The 18,658-nt window shown below is 32.2% G+C and overlaps 1 protein-coding gene across 2 annotated transcripts; it reads right to left on the reverse strand.

Annotated features, from left to right (window-relative positions):
* Positions 1-149: 149 nt before the first annotated feature.
* LOC117911389 (NEDD8-conjugating enzyme Ubc12) lies at positions 150-4,817 on the reverse strand. 2 transcript variants are annotated; one of them, XM_034825746.1, is made up of 6 exons: positions 4,694-4,817; positions 2,793-2,906; positions 1,808-1,916; positions 981-1,059; positions 778-894; positions 150-697 (listed from the first exon to the last, which is right to left on the reverse strand). In XM_034825746.1, exons 2-6 carry the CDS (start codon positions 2,899-2,901, stop codon positions 560-562), a joined length of 552 nt encoding a protein of 183 aa, XP_034681637.1. In that variant the 5' UTR covers positions 2,902-2,906; positions 4,694-4,817; the 3' UTR covers positions 150-559. The 2 variants fall into 2 exon arrangements, with proteins under 2 accessions (XP_034681637.1, XP_034681638.1); XM_034825747.1 differs by lacking the exon at positions 4,694-4,817 and adding an exon at positions 4,528-4,634.
* Positions 4,818-18,658: the final 13,841 nt, after the last annotated feature.

Genomic DNA, 18,658 nt, shown 5'->3' on the forward strand with positions numbered 1-18,658 from the left:
GTAGGTGCAAATACCAATTTTTATATTTATTTTTCAAGAATATTTTTTTCTACCACTTAACTCAAAGCAGCATTTTCCTTTCCAATGAAATCCACCATGCAATTCTGCAGCTTTCTAAACTTGAAACCAATTCCAACAATCTTCAGAACTTAAAATCCAATATTCCAAATTTTCATTTCAACCAGCACAAATGCCAAACCACAATGCCTAGGTTCAGCATTGCAGGCAAGATAACCAGCCCAGAATATAATTTCCCATGCGGGAGGATGAAAGGTAAGTCCCTCCCCAAAAACAGAAAAGGATAAAAAAAAAAGGTAAATTAAATAAATAAATACATAGACAAGATCCTCAATTGTTCCACATCAGAATAAAAAGGAAAAAAGTCCCAGATGATATTGCAAACACATGACAACGTTACACCAGCGTACAAACATAGTCCAGTGCCACTTGTATGGTTGTGAAGAACCACAGTTGCGCACTGGAAAGGATGCCCGAGACCAAATTTACAGGCCCTTTAGCCTTCCAACCAGAATTTGGTGCTTGGAAATGCAGGCAGCTGCTACATGCACCGTGGGAAGAAGGTCTGCCCCACATACCCACCAGCCATCGCCCTTCTCACATTCGATTCAAACATCTTTGGGTTATCCCTCAACACAGCAGCAGCATCATGATTGAGCGGATCTTCGTAATTGGGTTGCTGCATGCACAAACAGAGACGGTAAACACAAGGGATCCACCAAGTAGTCAGGGTGTTACTGGTGAAAGCAAAAATAATACCGTGAAAAGATGAAACAATCCATAAATTATAGTGTTTATATTAAGAACAGGTTTCCAGTCCTCTCTTAGGATGTTGAGGCAGACGTTTCCTTCCAAGTCAATGTTAGGATGGTAGACCTGCAAATTAAATGTACTGTCAAATCTACCAGACCACATATTCTAAGCAGCATCATAGAGCAATTGGCAAAGAAGAAATTTTTTACCTTTGTCTTGCACTTGACTTTTGGTGCCTCGTGAGGATAGATGGGAGAAACTTGGAAAGAGAACACGAATGTACCACCTCTGTGACAAGAAAACAAGATCCTTGGTTATATAATTCAGCTTCCAAGCAAAAAGGAATAGCAAAAATAACCACAAGACAAAAGAAAATTAAAGGCTCTTCATTGCCAGAGAAGAATAAAACCATAAACTTGGGAAACTGTCGATAGTTTTTCTCTATAGAAAGAGTCTAACCCCTTAGAACTTATAGAGTTCTTCTTAGTAGCATGACTAGCATTTTAACCCTTACATTCTCAAGCACCATAACTAGCCACATGAACCATGTGGAGCAGGACCAAAAATGAAACACCATTACCAGACACAAGAAAGAGAAAGATTATATATAAATATATGGAGAATGACCCAACTGGATGGTCCCAAGAAAGAGATTGCTTGGGCCATAGGTTATCATGATTGAAACCACCTGATTTGAGGAAAAAAAAAATGCTTCTCCCTCAATAAAAATTAAGTTAAAAACTGTCAGTAGCAGAAAAAGGCAAATCGTCTACAATAATTTTTTCTTTAAGAGCCTTCAGAAAATAGAATTATCCAATCAGTTGAATTCTTCCCCATTTGGCCTTTAGATGGCATTCACTGAATGTTCAGTGATTGGGCACTCATCCACTTGAAAGCCATGCATTTAAGGAAAAAGATGCTTATAGAAATCCCAGTAGTCAACTCAAAGATCTTTGGTGAAAGTAGATACAATAGGAAAGAACAACATTTAAACATGATTAAGAATGTACAAAGAACTGTGCAAAAAATCACTTACAAATAGTATCCTTCATCAGGCCGAATGGTAACCTCAAAGCTCATCAGGTCATCCTTGCCATTGGGAAATGATATGCAACAAGTTTTGGGTAGATTCAGTTCACTGATATCTACAAGATCAGAAGTTCCAATAATTAGACAAGATTCTCAAATGGTATAACTCTACCAGCAGAATTCAATAGCAAATTTCTTTCATACATTTGATATCAAATCAATCACAGGGAAAATTAGTAGAAATTAGGAATTAAAAAAAGGAATCTGTAGTGACAATTCTCAATAAACAACAAACAAAATTCTATGAACAAACTAGTGCTGGATTAAAATACCCTGTTCCTTAATAAGGATACTTATGAATTAATAGTCAATGATAGAAAAAATAGGGGCCATATGAATGAAACTTTTTATTTTGGCAATGTACAAAAAACATACACATCAACCATTCACCACATAACATATCATAAATCAAACCAAGAAGTAAAAACAATCTCTGGAGAAGTCAAGTAGCAATCCATGCCCTCCCCCTAGACTTGGTCCACAATCTTTGGATGTGTTGACTAGACTTTGGAGGAACAACATTAAAAGAGGTTCTTTCCAGGGTAGTATATTGGACTTTGAAGAAAGGAAATTATTGGTATGCAACATGCAAATTTTTTATGTTTATGAGAATAAACAAATAGTAGAATATTTGAGGACAAGGTGACTTCAGTGCATTTAAAACCTTGATAGCAAAGATTCTTTTGTGTGAGGCCCTGTGATGATTTTCAGGTAGGAACCCCTTTCACAGACTTTTTGATTCCATTAGAATGTGAATCTTGTTTCCTTTGAATCAATACCCCATATGCATGTGGGCTTTCTCATCCTTTCTTGCACCCGAATTTTTAGTTATAAAAAAAGAAAAAGAAAAATTGAAAGAAGATACTTCATATATGAGTCTTTAAACATATAAGATAAATTAAATGCCATCATTAAAATAAATGACAAAATACCTTTATGAAGTCGTAATTCTCCCGCACTCTGCTTCTTGACAGGTGCTTTTCCATTGGCATTTTCCGCAATTTCCCTCTGCTTTTCCTTCACTTTAAATAGCTTAATCATTTTTCCTACAGTAAAAATTTAGAATCAGGATACAAGGGATACAAGACTGTGATCACCAAAACCAATCCTGTGCAATACTATTGTTATCTAAATATTAAAAAAAATAAAAATAAATAAATAATGTTTGCTGCAAAGGAGGGTATATCCACGACTAAGATACCAAAAGAAAAAAAAACCCAGCATAATCGTAAAGGGGCTGAACCAGCCTACTAGAAAAAATCTTTGGTAATAGCATCAAGATATATCCCTATTTTCAAACAGACCAAAGGGTCCAAAGAGATAAAATCTACAGACAATCTAAGCCCTGCATCCCCAGATCACAAAGCACAATCCCCATCATTTCTAGAATAATATATCGCATGCCAAAGCCAAGGATCCAGACCAAACAGAACTGGAAAAAAGAACATTGGAATAAACAATGGTTCACACTCCCCAGCTTCCAACCTGCACATCATGCACTTACTACCTAGATATCAAATGGTTAATAGCAAGGATTTTATCTTTATCAACCTAGTGTAACTATCCTTGCTGTCCTAAGAATCTAAGATTGGTGACAAACACAAGGCAATATAATGAATCAGGATGCTTATACAATTGCCAATCCAATATCACTCCTAAGACTGGAAAACCAACCAGAATTTTATGCCTTATATTTCTAGATTTTCTCCCACTAAATGAACTGACTAGGTTTACTTGCAAGTACATCAGGACCACTTGTTGGAAAATAGATTAGCTCTCTCTCTGTTTTTGAAGCCAGCCTCCTTTTCATTTTGATAGGCAAATGGAATGAGTCGCACACATGATTTGAAGTCAAGCTTCTTCACAAGAAGTTGTGCCTAATTTTTCCTCAAGCAAATCCTTTCATCTTCAAATTATATCAATGCTCTTTTATGAAGTGCTATCCACAAGTACTTTTCTCATCTTTGTCATATTCATTTGTCATCTACATTTTTTAGCTACTATTGTGGTTTGGCCCTTCTTTTGATACAAGTACAAGAAATTCAAACCCAATACCTAAGCCAACCCCACTAACTTTTACCACTTGTGGGTATTCTCAAAAGCTACAGCCTTCCATCCTGCTATAACCCATCAACCAATTTATGGTATTCGTTCCTTTTTCAGGATGTGCTTTGCTAGGATGAGATGGGTGGAGAGTAAAGCGACAACTTTCTCATGATTTGACAACCTTCACATATTAAAATAACACAAAAGCAGCCCCTTTTCCCTCCAAATTTCACCGATAACCTCAACTTTCTCGAGAAAATCCCTAAAATTTTCTCCCGCTAACCAAATAGATCGTTAGTAAAGTAAAAAAATCTGAAACCAGTAACTGATGCTAATCTATAACCACTGAGATTTCCACCTATCAAATCCCCAGCCACAAAACTTACAAAGAACCCGATTAAACACAATAATTATTCAGGAAACTATATAAAATTTTAAAATTCGCAGCGGGAAAAGAATTAGTAAACAACAAACAAACAAATCAAAAGCTCGAAACACAAACACACAAACAATACCCACCCTGACCATTGCAAACCACAAGAAGAAAACCAAACAAACAACAAAAAAGAAAGAAAAACTCCAAGAAACCCTAAACAAACCAAAAATTCCGAACCGACAAACCAGAGCGGCACACGCAAACTAAAATCGCGGCGATCAGAAGCCCTCGAAAAACACAAGCACAAATTCAGGGCTCTTCGTGCGCAGTCTGCATCTGTAAACCCGGATCGGCTCATGCAGAGACTCCATCGCACGAAGAAACACACATAGGAAGAGATATGAAGCTCACCTGCTTGAAAGTTGAAACAATCGAAAGAGGCAGAGGTCTCAGAGCGCAGGAGAGAGAGAATCTGAATTGTGAAAGCGTGTTATAGTGTATATAATCGTCATCCGCAGCCGCGGATTTGGTTGTATTCGCCCTTCTGATCCTCTCCGGTGCGATTCTACGTGTACCAGTGCTGTGGGCGATGACAGTGCGCCACGACACCGTTTTGTGAGGGGCAATCTCGTCAATGCGTTAAAGAGGCCTGTTTGGATGCTTGGAACAGCATGCTCCTTATCCCGAATAAGGATTATTCTCATCACTTTGGCATAGCCGCGTATTACTTCCCTATCATACAAAGTGGTATCGTATTCTACATTTTCAATAAAGTAGAATACAACACGTGTAAAAGTTGTTCATATTCTAAAATTTTGTCCTTCAATTATTTGATGGTTCGAATTGGATGAAAATAATTGGTAACAAGCCATTATCCATATTACCAATAATTGAATGGAAATAATTGGTAGAATTTTTATGATGGATAAGCAAAATGATATATTTATTTATTTATTTATTATATTTTTATATTTTTTATTTCTCAAAATAAAAAATAATAGTAACTCATATATAAAATAAATAATTGTTTAGAAAGAGGTATTTAAAAAAATTTACCATATCAAATTTAAATATTTTTGAAAGTGATTTTAAATAAAGAATTTAATTCTAATTATTTCTCAAATTTTTTTATAAACATATAAGAAGCTTGATGGTTTTTATCTTAAGGTGATATATATTTTTTTATAATAATTATTAAATTGATGTTATAAAATTGTAGTGATATCAACTTAAACTAATATTAGGCTCATGAAATTTAATAAGGTAATATTATTAAATTAAGAGTTTTCGTTTCTTAACATAAACATCTCATTAAATTTTGATTCTAAATAAATAAGGCGTGAAGTTCAAGTTATTAACTTCTTTGTTATGATTTTTATGCATCTCATTAATAAAATAATTAAAAAAAAAAACATGTTTGCATTATTATCATATTTTATATATCTATGAGATAGTTGTAATTCAATATGCATTAAATTTTAACCAAAAATAAATTTGAATAATATGTGTTATCATGAGATTATTTGCACATTAAAATTATTATGTTAAGAAATATAATCTTAATCGATTAATTCTAAATATGAAATACTTATTTGCTTAATTGAGTATATATTAATAAGTATACTGTCATGACATATAGTCTTGTATAATTATTGGTAATTTTGTTCTTTTTAATGTTTGATTATAAAAGTCTTTTTAGATAGGAATTTGTTATTCATTAAATATCAAGGATTGTTGAGACAATTTAAATACGATTGGTAAATGTTTTGAACTTAAAATTAATTTTTGTATAATTTTAAAAAAATGAAGAATCCTTAAGTGAGAACCAGCACTCAAGTGCTAACCACTCAAGCGCCCCACATCGTTCAAGCGCGTAAAGCGCTCAAGCTACCAAAGTGAGCTTAAGTGACCATGAATTTCCAACCAAGATTATTTCATACAAATTTGATCCAGAAGTCTTTTAAACCAAACCTCTTTGGGATTTACTTCGATAAATACCTCATTGTAATCTTTTGAGAGTAGGAGATAATTTTTAGAGATTTAGAGATTATAAAAATACCTCAGATTTATTGAGAAGTTCTCATTGAGGAGAAAGCCTTAAGTATCATACCATTTCCAATCTCTCATTCAAGGATTCGATTTTTAAATCTTACATTGAAGACTTTTATCCCTTCAATGATGTTAAAGTGATCCATTGGAGCAATTAAAGGTTGTTGCACCATGGACATGAATCAAGTTGTATGTATTAAAGAGTAAGTCTTTAGGGTAAAACGGTCAAGTAAATAATTTGTATAACTTGATTTCGTATAGTGGATTTAGATTAGTAGGCCTTAGACCTCATGGTTTTTTATTATCATAGTTAGTGAGAGGGTTTTACATGTAAAAATCTTATGACAATTACATATCTCTTAATTTCATTGTTATATCATTGAATAATTGATTATTATTGTCATCCTTAACATCTCGCATGTTATCCTTAGAACATAAAAATCATATTTTTACATTCAAAGATTTCAAGTATAACTCATTTGGTTATACAAGGTATCCTAATATGGTTAGGATAAAAATTGGGGATAATACATATCAATTTTTATTTTAAAATTTAAAATCACTCTTTCGCCCCTTTGGGTATTCCCTATTGAACTTTTAGTTTTCATATACATATATGAAATGATGATAATGTGATTTTGATAGAAAATTTTTAACTTTAAAAATAGATGAAAACTTTTATATACATATAATAAGAAAAGTCAATCAAATATGAAAATCATGAAATTATAATTAGTATATTTTTGTATTTTAGTTAGTTTCCTTTTCTTATTTTTTTTGGTAGTGTATATATTAGTTTCATTTTCTTATTTTTAGTAATGTAAATACATCATATCCTTTATTTTAGTTAGTTTCATTTTCTTATTTTTTGTAGTTTTAGTTTGACTACATATTATGACAAGCATATATTGTACAAAAACTTCATCAATGAAAGTTAAACACCATTTCATAATTTTTTTTCCTCTTCTTGTATTTGATTTATTGGATCAAAGCATTTCTAAGCTCTTGAAATTTCTCAAATGGTTGAAACCACACAAAATCAATTTCTCTTTCCTACTCTTCAAACACATCTCTTTTTCTTCAAATGCATCCCTAAATTCTCAATCCCTATGACAATCTTTCACCTCTCATATCAATCAATGTGGCTACCTAGGTCTTTCTCAAACTCAATTCAATAAACTTTTCATTATGGCATTTCAATTAAGTGTCATCCTTATTGGTTATGATTTAATGGGATTTATCGATGTAACCCACTCCCGTCTTTTTCCCATTCTCAACAACGCCACTAATTCTGAATATTCCTTATGAGTTAGACAAGATCCTTAGTGTCATCATTGTCTCTCTCACTCCCACTCTCATTCACTCTCACTCTCATTTCGTTCATCGCATCCGCACGAACCTCCCACAAGGCTTGGGCAACTTTGGCTAACACCTATGTCAAACCATCATGTGGTCAACTCACTTCACTCAAAGAACAACTTTGGCTCCTCACCAAAGACACTTAATCAATCACAAAATATTTGCAATTTGCTAGAAACATTTTTTACGAACTCACGTTGTTCAATGCTCCACTAGATCATGAAGATTTTATCTTTCAAATCCTTGCTTTGCTATTCATGTTCATGAAAGCCCAATCACCTTTGACGAATTACATGAGAAACTCCTCAATCGTGAAAGAGATCTCAAATATAAAGCGGAGAATAACTATTCCAAGACACCTGTTAACACCTACCATACCTTCAAACAACCCCATAACCAACATCAACCACCTTCCTATCATCCTCAAAACCTGATTAATCAAAGTTATCTACTCTTCTATCCAAACCAAAGTTTCCTTATCTTATTTTAACCAAAGTTATCCACTCTTCTATCCAAACGAAAGTTTCCTTATCTTATTTTTGGTAATGTATAGTTAGTTTGCTTTTCTTATTTTTAAAGGATAATTACGTTTTGGACCCATTTGGGTCCAAAAATTAAGATTTGGTCCATAAAAGTTGCATAATTGAGAGGAAGGATATAAAATGTGAAAAGACTCATATACCCTTCAAAACTATTTTGAGTATTTTCTATCATAATGTTTGACAAACTTTTTTATCTTAATTTTTTTGGGAGAATTATGTTTTGGGGGTAGATGAGCCCCCAAATTAACAAAAGGTCCATGTAACTCTTCAAATTGAGCCCAAGACCCAATGAAAGTATGGAAATTGAGTTGAAGGATATCATCCTTCAGTATTTCCAAAAATGCCCTTTGTTGATTGTGAGAAAAAAAATTAATATTTTTGAAAAATACTTTTATTTAATTTAATATTTTTTAAAAATACTTTTATGTAATTTAATATTTTTTAAAATACTTTTATTTAATTTAATATTTTTTAAAAATAAATTTATTTAATTTAATATTTAAAAAATATTTAATTTAATATTTTTTAAATACTTTAATTTAATTTAATATTTTTGAAAAAAAAATTAATTTAATATTTTTGAAAAAAAAAATTATTTAATTTAATATTTTTGAAAACTACTTTTATTTAATTTAGCATTTTTGAAAAAAAAATTATTTAACTTAATTTTATAAAATATTTTATATGTGTTCTTAAAGGGTATATTTGTCCGTTACTATTTCATATCCTTCAACTCAATTTGAAGAGTTATATGAACCTTTTGTTAATTTGGGGACCCATCTACCCCCAAAAGATAATTCTCCCAATTTTTTTTTAATAATTGTTCTGAAAATTTATTATTCTTAGAAAACTATTTTTTTAAAAAATATATTCTAAAAATATATCATTTAAAAAAAATAATTTTGACATGTTTTTAGTTATTTTTTACATACATAATTTTAAAAATATATATTTTTCCAGATGTTTGATTTTTAAATAATAATAATAATAATTTATTTTTATTTTTTTGGAAAATCACTAAATTAAATTAAATTTTATTGAGGTTTATAAAAGGAATAAAATTTAAATTAATGTTTTTCTACTTTTTTTTTTTCATAGTCAATAAAAGTCATTTTTATAAAGATAAAAAATTCATATTCTTCTTCTTAATTTTCATACTTTCTCTAAGTCTTGGGCTTAAATGGTGAACTTATATGGACCAAAGCTTAATTTTTGGGCCCAACTAAGTCCAAAACATAATTGTCCCTATTTTTAATATTGTATATATCCCTTATTTTAGTTAGTTTCCTTTTGCAATTTTTGGTAGTTTTGGTTTGACTACATCCTATGACAAGTATATATTGTACAAAAACTTCATGAGACCATCATAATTTCTTTCTCTTCTTGTATTTGCTTTAACATATACTTTTTTAATTGATTAAAAAAAGTTATAGTATTTTGCCATATTTTATATATGTTGACATAATTTGTTTAATAAGCTAGTATAATCATGCAAGAAACTTACATACTTATAAATTTGAATGTGGATTGAAACACTTTATATTTTAGTTTTTATGTCAATATCATGATACTTTTGAAAGAAACATTTGAAGAGAAGTTGATAGAAGTTCAAAGGAAGACACGAGAAGAAGTGAAAGAAGAGTTTGAAGAAAAAATGATGGAAATGCAAAGAAAAATGCAAGCACAAATGCAAGCACAAATTCAAGAACAGATGATGCAAATGATGCAACAATTTCAGCAAAAGTAGTAGAAATTTGAAGATTTTGCTACATCTTTATATGATAGATTCTCTTAACTTTTTTGAAGATTATGCTACTTATTTATATGATAGATTTTCCTAGTTTTTTTTTTGCTTTCTATGACTATTATGTTTGGTTGGTTGGTTGATTTGTTATATTATGTTAGAATGTGAAACTAAATTTGATATTCTACTTATTTAAATGATTTTTTATTAAAAAAATAAACAATATCATATGTGGAAAAATCATCTCTATAATTTCCCATAGAAGAACAAAAAAAATTACCAAAAAAAGAAAACAATGTCATATGTGGAAAAATTTTCCATTTTAAAGATCAAATATATAATTTTCAGGGACAAAAATACCCTTAAAAATATATATATATATATATATTTTCAAATTTAGGAATTATGTCCAAAAATGAAAATTGATTAAAAGTTATAAAAGAGTTAACGTTGTGTCACTATAATTCTATAGGAACGACTTTGTATAAAAGGAAACTAGAATGAATATATCCCACCCTTTCCAAAAATTATAATTTCCCATAAAAGAAAAAGACATTTTTATTAATAAAATAAAATAATACCATTTGTGAAAAAACTTTTTATATCCTTTCCACAAAATTTGTATACCGTAAAATTTTCAGATACCTAGTTCATTTTAAATCAAAGAAAATATGAGTAAAAATATCATATGAAAAAAAAAAAAAAAACCATTCGATGAAATTTCAAAATAATGATTGTTAGTTGTATTTAACCCCAGAACTCAAGTCGAAAAAAATTAACCCAACTTCGAGAAAATTGTCATCCCATGAACTATTACCATTTTTGTGGAGTGTGATCGAGTATAAATATGTCTTACACTGCTATCCACGCAGCCATTCATTCTCGAACCCGAAGCAGCTCATCTCTACACCTCCATGGCGTCTTCCAAGCAATCAACTGCTGTTGCATTCGTCCTGGTTTTTCTTATCATCTCTCTTGGTACACCACCTTTCATTATTTCTTTATTATATGTATGGGTTTATGTTAATGGCAATGAGAAATAACGTATACAGTGGTTTCTTGTGGTAGGTGGTAAAGAGGCAGAAGCTAATTGCGATTTTCTGGGACCCAGCCAGACAAATGAGGAGTGGATCCCATGCGAGACAAATCAGGAGTGTGTCCCGGCCTGTTCTGTAAATGGATATCTCACCGGCCTGTGTACCACCGATCCTCCTACCGGGAACAATTACTGTTGCTGCTTTTATTAAGCCCATGTATCTCAAACTATCATCATAATAAGGCCTTTAATTTGCCAATTTCATTATTAATGTATTTGCATTATGAAGGAAACATCGTTTATTTTAAATTCTTATTCTTGATACACTTCATATTTTCTATTTTTAAAAATAAAGAATAATAATATTATAAAATATATAAGGACATTTATGTAAAAAAAAATGTTGGACTTATTATGTATTCTTAAAAATCACTATTAAAATTTGAGGTGGTAAAGATTTAAAATATATATATATATATATATATATATATAGAATCTTATGTAAAAAGTGTCATATTCCTTATATCCTTGAAAACCACTTTTAATATTTGAGGTAGTAATTTTTTTTTTAATATTTGAGTTATTATATAAAAGTTATTATCATTTTTTGCTTTTAAGAAAATAAAAAATAAAAAATATATCTAATTAATTACTAGACATGATTTTCATTTGCAACCTTAAATACCTTGACAATGACACATGAATGCCAAATATTGGAAAAAGAAAATGATAATTACCAATATAATCGCTAAAGGGCCAAATTATCGTCATTTTTTCGTGGCTTTGAATCACACCATACCTACATGGATCTTGAAGTTATGATTATTTCTCTTAATAAACCTCGATGACATACAAACAATCAATCGTTGGGATTAGTAGGATCACAGATACAAAAAGTTTTAGGGATATAATCTTTTATATGAAGAGAAAACAATTCACACCTATCTTAATTATTGATAACAAACTATTCACAAAAGATCAACTTGCCGATATATTTACAAAATCTCTAAGTGAAGAACAATTTGTTGATATTCGAAGACAACTAGGGGTGATTTCCTTATGATCTAATGTTTGCTAAATGAATTCTTGATGAATTTACCTTATAATTGCATGATTTTCATGTCATATGCATCATATAGACATATACTTAGGGAAATGGTCAAATTTTGACCAAAAATCAAAATTCCCTTGGCATTGGACATAAAAAAAATTGGGAATTTCAATTGAAAATGGTAGGGGGGATCATGAGACAAGAAAAAACACAAAAAATTGGAGCATTGACCGTTGACCGTTGACCAAGCGATCGACCAGATCATGGATCGGTCGACCGGTTCGTCGGGGCTGGGAATTTAAAGAACCTCCTGCGTTTCATTTTCTCCACTGTTCTCCTCCATTTCTTCAAGGTTCTTCACATTTTTGCTTCTAGAGACCAGTTTGGGCAATATCATGGACCGATTGCAAGCCTTGGAGTGGATTTTGGGACGATCAGAGGCTAAGGCTTCGGATTTGGGTCATAGAGCTTTCGATTTAGGACGATTTTTCCTCAGCCCGCGCGTCACAGTTAGCTTCAGGACATTCCCGCGCACCTAAGGCTTTCGGTTGTGTGTGATTCTCTCTCTACCAACTTTGCATCCCTCATTTTTGCCTTTCTTATGGCACCTAAGAGAGAGACGACAACCTTTAGGGCTCAGGGCAAGCGCCCTGTTGAGCCATCTCAGCCTAATCAGACGGAGGCTCACTGAAAGGCGATGTATCACACAACCCTCTTCAGTTCCGTCGAAAAGTATTAGAAATACAAGCAAAAATTCACTCAAAGGAAAGTCATTCCAGGGAGAAGTATTAATTTATCCCAACTTCAGTATTTCGGGTTTGAGAGACTTTTCAGACGGATGGGATGACTGCTAGTAGTGACGATTTCCGAGCCGATCTTCCCGAATCTGGTGCGTGCATTCTATTCACGAGTGACTTATGGACTTGGTGGATCGATCACTTCCACCGTTAGAGGTGTTGAGATCAGACTGAGCCCGAAGAGCATTTGCCGCATTTTCGACATCTCTTCAGTTGGACTTCGGGTGTATGAGTCCAAGGCGTGGCCTACTATGATGGGATTCGAGCTTAGAGAGGCTATTCAGAGGATGTGCGACCTTGTAGACGCTCAGGGGATGGGCAAACCATAGGCACATAGTGTGACTGTGAGCAACTAAGTCCTTCATCACATGATCTACTCCATTCTATTACCACGAGGAGGACAACGAGATGAGGTCTCGTATCTTGAGGCATTTCTTATAGACTCCATTCTGATGGGGAGACGGATTCACGTGGGGTATCTGATGATGATGCACATGATATCATGCTGCGAGAGCATGACCTAAGTACTCTCCTACGACCGCTTCCTTACTAGAGTATTTAAGGATGTCGGGGTTGATTTGAGCAGAGAGACAGACTTCAAGGCCCTTACCATTTATGACACTTATGATGAGCAGTCATTGGGGCGGATGAAGTTTGATAAGGCCCTCGATGACTCCTGGATTAGGAGAGCTGAGTGACCACCAACACAGGCCTGGGGACAGGGACAGATGCATCCGGAAGTAGAGGAGAAGGCCGAGATTCGAGAGATAGAGTGTGGGTTAGACCCTCAAAGAGACTTTGAGTAGAGAAGGCCCGAGCTTGATATTCATCCTCTACCCCAGTTAGAAGGTATTCAGTTTGAGGCCACATTCTCTGAGCCTATGATGTCTAAGCCTATGATGTTTGAGCCGACTTACACAACAGGACCATCCTCTTAACCATCATTCACCGAGCTTCTTCACGAAGAGATACCATCTTAGACACCTCATGCTCCTGATCATGCGCCTTGGATGGATTTATCTGCTCAGATTAGTTCACTTGACACTCGTATGGAAGAGCTTGTAGTGATACTTGATTCTACTCTATGAAGGATCGCATAGATCAGTATCAGATTGGCTTCACTTCTCAGTTTGAGCATCTCCAGTAGAGATTTGAGCGTATAGAGAAGCGTATGGATCAGCAGCAGACTACATTTGAGCATCTCCAGTAGAGTATTGAGCCCATTGAGAGTTGCTAGGAGAGTCAGCATGAGGAAATGATGGCTTATCTCCACTCCGTGTTTCCACATCCTCAGCCTTGATTTCATCGAGACCTCCATTTGTTTCTTTTTTATGTTGCCAAAGGGGGAGAGATATTTAGGACCTAGGAGACCTATACATGCATGTCATTATCATATTATTTGTTTGAATTAGCTTTGTTTCGTGTAAATTTGACTTTACTACATATGATATGCTATTTTCATGATTTACTTTTGTTTCCTATTGAAAATTCGCATGTCCTGATTATCTCGGTTTTAAATTCATAAATTTTGGATTGATTGATCCATGATTGGTTTGAGGGGGAGATTTTTTTTCTCCTAGATAATCGAGGTTTGTCATCATAAAAAATAGGGAGATTGTTAGTCCAAGGGTTCTCCTAATCGGGTTTTGATGATAACAAACCATAGTTAAGTGACTAATTGAGTTGAATGGTAAAGAATCTCAGGTATAAATTCGAAAATTCATCAAATGACCAAATAGATACAAGATCTAGACTTTTGGAAGCCTTTTAATCATAGAAAACAAATGTAAGATGAATGCATGGGTACACTTAGAATTTTCATACAGTTTTATGCATCTTAGAAAACTCGGTTTATCATTTAAAACTTCGATTTCATTAAAACCCGAGTTTTATCAAATGTACCTTAGGCAAAAAAATTTTAAATTGGCATATTAATTCACTTAAAGACTGATCACTCGATTTTTGTCGTTTATTTGATCAAAACAAAATTTATAACCTAATTCACTATTTTAGAGTAGTTTGTACCCGATCAAAAATGGTTTTAGTACAAACTACCGTAGTATAGTGGTTTTTAGGTGTCATCCACTAAGATGAATTATTCTTGGTAATTAAGGCTTGAATGAGATGATAAAAAATGATTGTGATCAAGTGAAATTGATTTGAAAATTCATGATGAAAAATCAATTTGAAAATGGTCTAAAATTGAGAAGAAAAATAAAATGTAAAATAAAAGAAAATTAATAAAAAATGAAATTCTAGGAGTTAGGATTTTCTAGAAAACAATTTCTATGGTGAATAGATGATAAGATCTAATTTTCATCAAGTTAGATTAAAAACCTAAATTTTCATCTAAACTGATTTTTGATTTAGCTTTAGGTCTATATCTAATTTATCTTCAAATTAGGTCATTTAATCCAAGAGATCAATTCAAATCATATATTCAATTCATCTTAATTTATCTTCCAATGATTCACACAATGCAACTATTCAATCTCATCAAATCTAGCATTAAGAATTTGATGAATCTACCTAGTTTACATTGTAGTAATCATCCAAGACAATTTGAAGAGAAAAATTATCAAATTTCAATTAATCAATCAATTGGATCAAATTACCTTTGCAATTCAAGCTCATTTCTCTAATTCACCATAGATCTTGCCTCTAGATTCTTTCTCCTCTGAGAAAAACGAGATTTAGCCACTCATGCTTGGAGATTTGATCTCACGAGACATGTTTGGCTATCGAGAAAATGAAGGAAAGTAGAGAATTATATAAAAAGAAGAAATCTGGAAAGTTCTACAATTAGAAAAAAATGTAAAAAGTCTTTAAATGAGTCAATCACGTTTTTATTTATAGGCCAAGGTTAATTGGACACTTGGCATCATCTAAGAGGTCTTCCGGAGGTTTCTTCATCAAGGAATCTGGAGAAAATACATTTTCGCACGAGCTCTAGCAATTTCGCATGATGGTGTGAAGTGCAAAATCCATCAGCTTCATTTTCGTTTTCCTGGAGCGTTTCGCATGACTGTGCAAAATTTTCGCATGGTCATGCGAAATCACTTTTCAGGTTTCCCTTGTGTGCTGCAGCCAAGCCTATTCTATTTCATTTCGCATGGTCATGCGAAATTGAAAAACAAGTTTTTTAGGCTCCTCTTTGCAATTTCTCCTATTTGTTCATTTTTAATCCACCTCTACCACCTTCAATTTAGCTCCAAATCCCAATCCAAACCGATTGCATTGCTTCTTTCATTATGCATTTGGATCATAATCAACTTTATTTGTTTTTTTCAATTTGATTCATCTCTTTGTCACCAATTTATCAAAATTATACCTTGAAATGACTCCAAAACTTCATAAAACTTGTTAGTAACTCTTGCAAGGGAAAAAACATGTTAATTGAGTGTTTTAGGCATAGTTACTACTCAAAAGATGTGAAACTTGTGAGAATTATTATCTAAAATATGCTCTTTTTGAGTAGTAATCAAAGACCTTGCCTAAGTGTTAGAAAAGAAAGGAATTGAAAAAGATAGTTTTTCGAGGCCAAAAGGCTGAACCAGTTGAGGCTCTAGCCAACCGACTCAACCGGTTGCCCTTGTCCAATCAAGGAGTGCCAAAAACACTCTCTTTCACCCAGCAGTTTCCTCTTCTCGGTTGAGGTTCACCTCTTCCCGGTCGAGGTCCGGTCGGCCTCCAATCGAAGCAACGGTAACCTGCCAAAGCATTAAATGCTCCAACGGCTAGTGAACCGGTCGACCCCTAGTGAACCGGTCGATCCCTAGCTCGATCGATCGATGCTACATTTTGCTGTTTTTGGCTCCCGAGCTTAGAAACCTATAAATTGAGTGCTCCACTTCATTTATGATATAGAGAACACTTGTAATCAATTGTCTACCTACATGTTCTTGGCCTAAAAGCTCTCATTTCTTTCTTAGTGCATTAAATTATCACTTACATATCCTTTAGTGCACCATTGTGAGTCATCCTAGCTTTATTTTGTATTTGAGCTAGGTTGAGGGATTCATTCTTGTAAAAACTGAGTGTTAAAGCCTTCAAGAGGTTTGAATCTTGAAGAGATTGTATAAGAGTCCATTGGAGTTGGAATCCAAGTGTAAGAAGATTGGAAGCTTGGTTGAAGCTTCAAGTTAGTAAAACCTGAGTTTGAATTTTCTAACTCTATCTCTTTATTTTGTTTATATTGTGCTTGAAATTGTTGTGTTGGAAAAGTTTTTTAAAAAACCCAATTCACCCCTCCCCCTTTTGGGTGTTTTTCTTAATTAAGTATAACATTTATTTTCTCAATAACAAACTATTCACACTATACATATGTCTTGAATTTATGATTAAAGTAATATGAAAGGTTGGTGCACTTTTTTTAAAAAATATATATTTTAAATATTTATTATTTACCCAATATCGTTTTCATTTTCAACCTCAGTTACCTTCTTATTGACAAACGAATAATAAAAAAAAAAATTATAATTATGACTTGTGAATGCCAAATATTGAATGAATAAAAAAAAAGATAATTATAATATAGGCTATTAGAGCTTAAAACCTAAATTTCTTGGGTCAAATTATTACCATTGTTGTGGCTTCGAATTGTACTATATATACTAGTCTTGAGTTTATGATTATAGTGATATCAAGCTTTGGTGCACTTCTCTTAAATAACTGTCTATGATGTAATCTTATGATTTTATTTTTTTAATATCTTAATTTTTATTAATTTCCCCATATCATTTTCATTTCAACCTCAATAATAACTAATACTTTTTTTTTTTTAGTTTTAACTCTTGATAAGATATCTTAAACCCTTAAATGGTAAGGTTTTTATGACAAGCTTTATAAATTGTCATTTCAATGAAAGTCTTGTTTCATTGGTAATAGTGGATGTTAATACCATGCTAGAAAATTGAAATTGGTTAAAATCTCTAGAGGAGTTAATATTATGTCACTAGTTACATACGATTTTATGTGAATAATACTTTGCATTTTATTATTTCAAATGTTGTTGTAAATCTCATCCTGACTTTATATAAAAGGAAACTTACTAATGGAATGGATATATTATTCTAACCTTTAAAATTGTTTCTCTTTGGATTTCTTTTTATTTTATTTTCTAAAATATTAAAAAATTATACTAGTAGTATATATATGTATATATATATTCCTCCACTTCCAAAAAATATAATTTCCCATAAAAGAAAAAAAGCATTTTTTATTAAAAAAAAAAAAACAATGCCATATGTAAATAAAATAATATCACATGTGGAAAAATCATCTCTATAATTTCCCATAAAAGGAAAAAAAATATCAAAAAATAAAAAATAAAATAAAATTATACCATTTACCTATCTATTTTAAAGATCAAATATAATTTTTGAGACAAAAATACCCTTAAAAGTTGTTAGTTTTTTCAAATTCATGAATTATATTATTACCACGTAAAATAAAAATTGATTAAAAACTCTAACAGAGTTTAACATTTTCTTGGCATATTAACAAGATGACAGGGGAGTGGAAATGGTATTCTGCACTGATTACAGGTGATTACCGTGACTTTCAGTAGAATATATTTAAAAAATATTCAAGGAATTACAATAAGTGATTTTAAATAATACAAATTAGGTCAATATCTTTGTATAAGAGTTTCATCATTTTACATCGAGACTATTACTATTTTCTATTTGTCTAACATTTTTTTAAAAGTGGTTAATAAGTATTTGATAATAACAAAATTAGGAAGCTATATATCTAATGATTTTCATCATGTGCCCGGGTAAAAGAAGGACAATAAG

Source organism: Vitis riparia, chromosome 3 (genome assembly GCF_004353265.1).
Source record: "Vitis riparia cultivar Riparia Gloire de Montpellier isolate 1030 chromosome 3, EGFV_Vit.rip_1.0, whole genome shotgun sequence".
Taxonomy (NCBI): Eukaryota; Viridiplantae; Streptophyta; class Magnoliopsida; order Vitales; family Vitaceae; genus Vitis; species Vitis riparia.

Coding starts and splice junctions, on each gene's coding strand:
- LOC117911389 (XM_034825746.1), bottom strand. CDS start 2,901: ATGATTAAGCTATTTAAAGTGAAGGAAAAGCAGAGGGAAATTGCGGAA. Junction 895..980: donor AAGTCAAGTGCAAGACAAAG/GTAAAAAATTTC, acceptor TTTAATTTGCAG/GTCTACCATCCTAACATTGA. Junction 698..777: donor GATTGTTTCATCTTTTCACG/GTATTATTTTTG, acceptor TTGTGCATGCAG/CAACCCAATTACGAAGATCC.